A 7,828-nucleotide genomic window follows, 5' to 3' on the forward strand; every position below is an offset into this window, starting at 1 on the left:
AACGGAGCAAAATCACACTTACAAATTTGAAAGAGAAACTGCGAAGCAGAATGCATGATTTTCAGAATGAAGTTCTGTATTTTTCAGTATGTGAAAAGGAAGTCATGCCTCGGAATTTATAGGCAATTGTCGGAAGAGGTATGATTTCTGTTCGTAATGTGAACAGATATTTGAAAGGAAGAGGTGTCTGTTCAAAAGGGAAAACCAACGTTCGGCATTTTAGATTTCAGTTAATTTCGTTAACTACTGACTGACACTTAATTAATTCTTAAATAATTAATTAAATAAACGTGTCAAAAAATTAATTTTGCTACTGTGTTAAAACACTCCAGTAATTAATTAAAGCTATGCTACAGCACTGTATTTTCTAAGAATATTTTAGAATATATGTTTAAGCTAAGCTCGCTATGGGCCGGTTTGTAACTTTTCTATTGGTGATTAATGAAAGATTTAGTTACCTAAAAAAGAAGAAATTAAAAAACAAGCAAAGAAAATGACATATCGACTATTAATTAATTCTCCTTGTATTTTTCAATCTTTGTTTTTCTCTCTTGAATCTTACGGAACCAAGCACCAGAATAGCACAAGAAGTTAAATGCAAATCTCCTTACAAATAGATACCAAATGGATGGAATTTGATTCAAAAGCTCATGATCCTTAATTCAACCGTTCCTAGGATGGTGTTCTCTCACTCATTACTTAACCCAAGTGATGTTGTTGCTAGCATCTGTTGGAGCCAAGTAATTAAAGAAGCTTCACTAACGTTGGAGAGTAGTCCTTCCGGCATCTGTTGGATCCTAAATTAATATAGTAGGTTGAGTTCTTACTACTATATATAAATGGTGAAATCTAATAGCGCATGGTTATCGCTTTATCACATAGCGTAGTGCAAATCTTTAATTTGAGAAGTCGAGTAGGGAATTGGCTTCTTTTTTTCTTTCTCTTTTTCCATAAGCAAGGAATTGGCTACACATCCTCTTTTTCATCAATCATAAATATGATGACCCGGTAAACCTGCTATTGGAGGGACAACTAAATTGAAGGTTAAACGTGCAACATCTACATATCAAATTGTGTGTGCATTAGAAAAATAAAAATAAATAAATACTACTACTATTAATAATAATAATAAATAAATTTGCATGCAGGTGCATGTCCATGTGCATTGGGAGCAGGTCTTCCTTTTAATACAGTACGATGTTAAATATAAATATAAGATAAAGTAAGGAGTAAAGTGTAAATAGTCATTCTTGTTATATTTAGTGTCTCGTTTCAGTGTTAGGCAAAGGCTTTAACTAATATGCTGGTGTTGAACCTTATCCGTTTCATTGTCGGTTCTTTAACTGCTCAACTTCAGTTTGTCAAGTTTCTGCCTGCTATAGTATTTTTGCTTCTCTTCCACGCCTAAATATTTAACATATATATACAAACAGTAACACGCCTTTTTGGGTATAACATTATTTGGTGTTCGATATCCACTTTGAAATTTGACTAATCCAGATTTGTGCCAAATATTCCACGCTATAACAATACGCATACGCATCGTTCGTCTCATTCTCTTTATTTTGCAAGGTTGGAATGCGGAACATGAAAACTAAATCGGAGGGTCGAATAAAAAAAATCTAACACATCCTTGGAAGTCCAACTGATATATTTTTTTTTTTTTTTTTTTTGCGTACTTAGTCCATATGATGCTAAAGTTACTTATTCAAACTAAATTCAAAATGTTGCAAATACGTATTTTCCCAAAATTTTTCTATTCTTTTTGCATTTTTACTCGGCAATCCTAAAGAAGACAATAGATTTTAAACTCGTAGAGAAAAATTTAATTGTCTTGCATAGAAGAGAATAAAACAAGGTAAGATAAATTGAATAAAATATGAATAAGATAATTTGGGATAAGGAGTAAAAATAGCTGTCTGCGATCTACACATAAATATTTCGGAAAAGGGTCAAATATGTCCTTATACTATTAAAAAGGGTCTAATATTACCCTCCGTTATACTATCAGTCCAAATATACCCCTAACGTCATACTATCGATCCAAATATATCTCTGACATCATGAAAGTCGTACAAACCTATCCTTCCTTCGTTAACTGCCTCCCCTATGAACACATTTTATTGCTACCCCACCATTTCACCTTATTTGCAGCTACCAAGTTCAATTACTTTAAAGTTCTATCATTATTTTGAAGACTTCACTGCCTTTATTTCCTGTTGCTTTTCAAAATACATGTTGCTTCTCCGGCCGATCCTGGAATTGTACGTACCTTTCACTTGATCTTACAATTTTGTGTTTTATTTTACATTTCCTTGTGTTGCCGCTGAATTTGTAAGACCTGTTTAGGGAAAATTTAGTAGCACTTTTATTTTAACATAAAACGTAAAGAGAGAAAAAATGGTAGCCTTCCAGAAATTTGGTCGAAGAGAAAGAAACAAAAAAAATAACTCTCGTGTCTAGGTTAATTTTCTTTTTCACCATGGTCAATTTTGAAACCTTAAACTAGTTTGCATATATCTTTGCTTAGTTTTTTATATAAAACAAAATGTATTTTCGTTCGTATAAGCATGAATTTTGAATAGCAAAATCAGAATTTTCTCGGTTCACGTTGTTTTATATTATCTTTAGCTATTAGCATTTCTTTTGATATAGTTTGTTTGTATATCTTTGATCTGTGATTTTCTTCAAATGAAAGAGAAAGAAAGGTTGTGGGGAAGGGATGAAAATGAGAGTATAATGGTGAGGTAGTAATGAAATGTTGTCATAGGGAGGCAGTTAACGGAGGAAGGATAGGTTTGTACCACTTTTATGATGTCAGAGATATATTTGGGCCGATAGTATAACGAAGGGCAATATTAGACATTTTTCAATAGTATAGGAACGTATTTGACCTTTTTCCGTAAATATTTTGGACCACACAGAGTACTATTGATCCGAAAAAAATAGGGAACAATTGATAAATAGTCACTTTTTAGCTACCTTTCAAATTGTATTTACAAACTAGCCACTCATTAATGCAAAGATACAAGCTGGACAAAAATTACCCCTATCTAAAACACGTAAGAACTCCAGTAATTGATATCGAATTTCAAATTTTTTTAGAGGTGAAACTCCAACATAATACACTGGAGATTGAAAAACTTTCTATCTGTGAAATTTCAATAGAAATTTCACTTTGATGAACAACTTAACAGATAGGTGGAGAAAAATATAGCATCAGCTCTACCAACTCAGTAGAGAAATATCTGAAAAATAGAAGTATGTCAATCTGATAGACTTCAGTAAACAACTTAAAAAATAGATAGAGTAATAACAACATAAACTCTATCATTCGGTAAAAAAAATCCTAAAGAGCAAAAGTATGACAATTCGATAGACTTTAATGAATAATTTAATCAGGTAGATAAACCCCCGAAGAACTATATGCGGTTTCGAAGTTATTTTTTAAATACCGCTAATTTTGGGATATTCAGCTAAGACCAGCTCCCAAAAGTTCCTTTTGTGTAAATCACCCATACAGTCTAGGGGTGAAAATAGCACAGGCTAGCCAGTTTTTGGACTGGTAATTGACAAATAGTCAGCGCTTGCAAAGTCATTGAAAAATAACCACTATTTTGCTGCAACACGAAAAGTTCCAGCATAGCATACTGGAGATTGATGCACCTGTGTATGAACTTCCAATATATTATGTTGGAACTTCATCATACAGAAAGTTCTAGTATAATATACTGAAGATTAGAGCACCTGTGTACTTCCAGCATATTATGTTGGAAGTTCACATGTAAAAAATTCGAACTCCAGTGTATTATGCTGGAATATTTTTCGAATTTTGAACAGTATTTTCGTTCAGATTTATCTTTACATTAAAAATGACTAAATTTCGATTACTTTTGAAACTATATTTTTCAATTACCACTTGTGGCATTTTTAAATTCACCCGGTTTGGGATCTCTACTATCGAGGCCCATTATAGTAATTGAACCCCAAAGGCCCGAACAAATTGCCACACGCAAAACGGGTTAGAGTCGGGTCTCCACCTGGTTGATGATCAGCAAAAATGGAAGAAGACGACGGAAGGAGAGAAGCTGCGATAGCATCAGCACCATCTCTACAGCCCAATTTTACCTCCAAAAAGGGTCTCAACCCTGCTCAAATTTCCAAGTTTCATGTAACCCCTTTGTCCTTTGCATCACTTTAGTCGATTTTATCATACGATAAAATATCTAAATTGAACCAACCTTGTTGTTTGAAATCATACACCTTAAAAATTAGCTCCATTTATTCTTCTTTTTTCTCTCTGAAAAAGTAGTAATTGCTGAATGTGGTGGGAAAACCAGGATTTTTCGTTGGTTGTTTTTCTAGATTATTCCTCACTTTATTCATTTATTTCCAGTTTTGAACTTGTGCTTTGCTAGGAAATTTGGTTGATGTTACTTTGGAAGTCTGTGATGCAGCAAGTAACCAAACTTGTATAACCTTAGAACTAGTGGCAAAGCCAGGAATTTTCTCAACGGTGTTCAAACTTGAAATAAGTAAAAAAAATAATCCGACAAAGGGTGTTCTACATGTTATGTACCTCCAAAATCTAATAGTTTACCTATATAAGCAGTGTAATTTTCCGACAAAGGGTGGCCAGTTGACCACCCTAACCCAAGTGTGCCTTCGCCCCTGCTTAGAACTACATATACATTGGCTGAATACGTAGGACTAGAGGAAGTTGTAAGTCTTGATATTGGAGGTCTCTTTTCTTGTATGAGAGGATGCAGAGCTAGCAGTGTCATTTGTTCGCTCTTTTATGTTGAATTATGCAATATAAACATTTGCTAACAGTAGTATCCAAAGCAAAATTGAAAAGGTTGAAATACATTGACTGGTTATGCTGAAAACACTAGAATCAATAGAAGGGTATTAAGTGGAAATACATTGAGTTGTCTGCCTCACTTCCTTTATGTAGCATGTGGAATTAAGTACTTGCAAATGTTTTCAAATTATGAAGGGGAATTTCACTTGGAAAAGAAGATGTTCCATATGTTAAAATACATCGCACTATTTTGCTCAGAATGCTATAAGTGATTGTTGGATGCTTTTAAGGTTCTCAATGTATCTCCACATATATATTTTGATGTTCCAATTAATGGTCCCTTAAACATTTTCTCTAAGTCGTGGAATAAGGGTTGTTGTGGTTTTGGGCCAATCGGTTGGATACATAGTTACGAGATGATAAAAGCGCTCTAAAAAGAATATATCAAAAGAATACTGTCAACAACAACATTGGCCTCATTTGTTATTTTTAAGATTAAGACGTCTAAATCTGAATACATATATGAATATGAAGAAGTGTATTAAGATTAAGACATCGATTCAATACACATCTGAATATTAAGATGTTTATTAAGATCTGAATACTAAATGATTAAGATTGTTTGTTTTTTTAACATCTGAATATATAAAATTTATCTTTATTTAAAAATTAATAAACATAAAATTTTAATAAATTGGTAGTGATAGCGATTATGATTGAGGATGGTGGTGGTGGATGGTAATAGTTAATAATGGTGGGTGGTCGCTGTGGTTGTGATTGAGGAAGGTGATAGTGGGTGGTGGTAGTTTATAATGGTGGACAGTGCCGGCTATGATTATTGATGGCAATGGGGTGGTTAGTTGTGGTAATTTGAGGTGGGTGAGTGTGTGGTTATGATTGAGGTTGATGGTGGTGGGGTGATGGGTGGTGGTAGTGGTGGCAGCTATGGTTGAGGATGGTGGTGGTGGTGGTAGTAGTAGTTGATAATGGTAGGCGGTGGCGGCAGTTAGTAATGAATGTGTATGATAGTATCTTAATGAAATTAAGTCTTTGTTAAAGATCTTAACCATACAGACCTATTCAGATCCATAAAGTGGTTGTGAAGTAAAAAAAACAAACACACTGATTAAGATCTAAATGGTTAAGATTCAAATTTTAAAAACAAACCCACTGATTAAGATCTAAATGTTTAAGATTCAGGCTTTAAAAACAAACACGCTTAATGTTTGAGATCTGAATGATTAAGATTCAGACCTCCATTAAGTGCAAACAAATGAGGCCTGAATGAATGATCTGTCAGAGAGATTCAAAACTTGCTTGCCGAGCTTGGCAACAGGGATGGTAAGTTCTGTGTTAAATCATGCTATCGGATACTATTGAACCTATTGGAAGTTGAAAGAAACATTGGCCATGGAAAATGTAAAATATAGGTGTCTACAAATTTGTACTTTAGGTGCAGGAAAAACCTTGTAATTGAATTGGAAGACATTCTGGGTTTCTTCGACTCATTACACTGATAGGAGGCAACTCCAGACACTTTGTATACATTCAGTACCTACTTGGTACTGTTTTATTATAAAACTTATTAAAAGAACTTGCTTGCTGAGCTACAGGTTAGGGACAACATCAATTAACCATATGGAAATTGGATATAGAGATGTGTGTGCATCGTTATTTTTTGTTCTTTCATCTTAGTATGACTGGATTGATCTTTTAAATATCATATGCATTGGATTTGCCAGGAGTTGCACCGAAGACGCCTAAAAATAAAAGCAAGATCAAAGGTCAAGGATAAATCAAAAGGTGTGTTGTTTGATTCCTCCACACTTTGTTTACATTTTCAACTATATTTTTTCCTATTTGTTTTATTATTTTCTATTGACTATGAATTTCTTGTTAACATTGTGATGAAGAGAAGTTTTCAGGAACTCTTGCTGAGGTGGGAAAGTATCATGGTAAAGATAACAATGCCAAATGCAAGGAGGCAATGGGTGAAAAATCAATTAAAACAGCTGAAGATCCAAGAATTACATTGTCCATAAGCAGTCTGACGGACCTTTCATCCTCACAAGAAGACAATCTAGTAGGACATTCACTGTCAAAAAAGCGGCAGAAGTTGCATTGGGGGTATGATCTTTCAAAATGTTTGCTATTGTTACTTTTAGAGCAAACAATTGGATTTAATGCCAAAGCAAATTTAACAGTATGGTACCATAAGTGTGGCATTTTGGTTGGTTATGTTTCCTTTCTTTTGCTTTTTGACTTTGTGTACTTTATGCTTTTATTAATCGTGCATATTTGACCAACTGTAGGCTTGATACCAAGGAGAGATGGGAAAGGAAGTCCAATATGTAGAGACATCACCTTCTGGAGTTTGCAATGCTGCTACCATGCTAGATTGCTCCAAAATCCATTGGAGGCAGCGTCTTTGATCTACGGGTCAAATATAAGATGATTGTATGAATTAAGATGATTTCTGACTAAATTATCTCCCTTGTAAACCCAAGCTTTGAAGTGTCAAGATGTATATTGATCTCTAGGTTTATGAGGAAATGGGAATTAAGTCTCGACTTAAAAAAAAAAAGTCTCGACTTAGGTGTAGATCAACCAATTTCTGCTAAATCGCTCTGATTCTTAAGGGCTTGAACATTTCACTTGTAAATGTGGATGTGTTTTGCTTGTTAATCGATAGTGTTTTTCTTGCAAAAGAAGAAAGAAAGAAACAAGAGATCATATAGTCTGAATATCCAGCTAACTGACTAGGAGTATGTTGTCTCCTCTTTATGTCAACAACGCCCAGTCCCTTTTTTGCTCTCAAACTGGTTTGTCTGGAACTGACGACTATCTTCTTAAACAACCTATATGGGTGTTTTTAATTTTCAGAACACTGTCGCATCTATACTGGGTGGAGTTCAATTCGTTATTAGGTATTTATTTAGTCATTTAGATAATTGACTGAGATTTCTTATTTAGCTGTGCAGTACACACCTTGTAGTCCGACTTTTCCCCGTACACACCTTCTGT

The 7,828-nt window shown here is 34.2% G+C and overlaps 1 protein-coding gene across 2 annotated transcripts; it reads left to right on the forward strand.

The window, feature by feature from the left end:
- The first annotated feature begins 3,963 nt into the window (after positions 1-3,963).
- LOC107825869 (uncharacterized) lies at positions 3,964-7,527 on the forward strand. 2 transcript variants are annotated; one of them, XM_016652787.2, is made up of 4 exons: positions 3,964-4,171; positions 6,547-6,607; positions 6,718-6,931; positions 7,117-7,527. In XM_016652787.2, the coding sequence occupies exons 1-4, from the start codon at positions 4,061-4,063 to the stop codon at positions 7,157-7,159; spliced, it is 429 nt and encodes a 142-aa protein (XP_016508273.1). In that variant the 5' UTR covers positions 3,964-4,060; the 3' UTR covers positions 7,160-7,527. The 2 variants fall into 2 exon arrangements, with proteins under 2 accessions (XP_016508273.1, XP_016508274.1); XM_016652788.2 differs by having other exon boundaries at positions 6,730-6,931.
- The last annotated feature ends 301 nt before the right edge of the window (positions 7,528-7,828 follow it).

The sequence above is a fragment of the Nicotiana tabacum genome, chromosome 3 (genome assembly GCF_000715075.1).
Source record: "Nicotiana tabacum cultivar K326 chromosome 3, ASM71507v2, whole genome shotgun sequence".
Lineage (NCBI taxonomy): Eukaryota > Viridiplantae > Streptophyta > Magnoliopsida > Solanales > Solanaceae > Nicotiana > Nicotiana tabacum.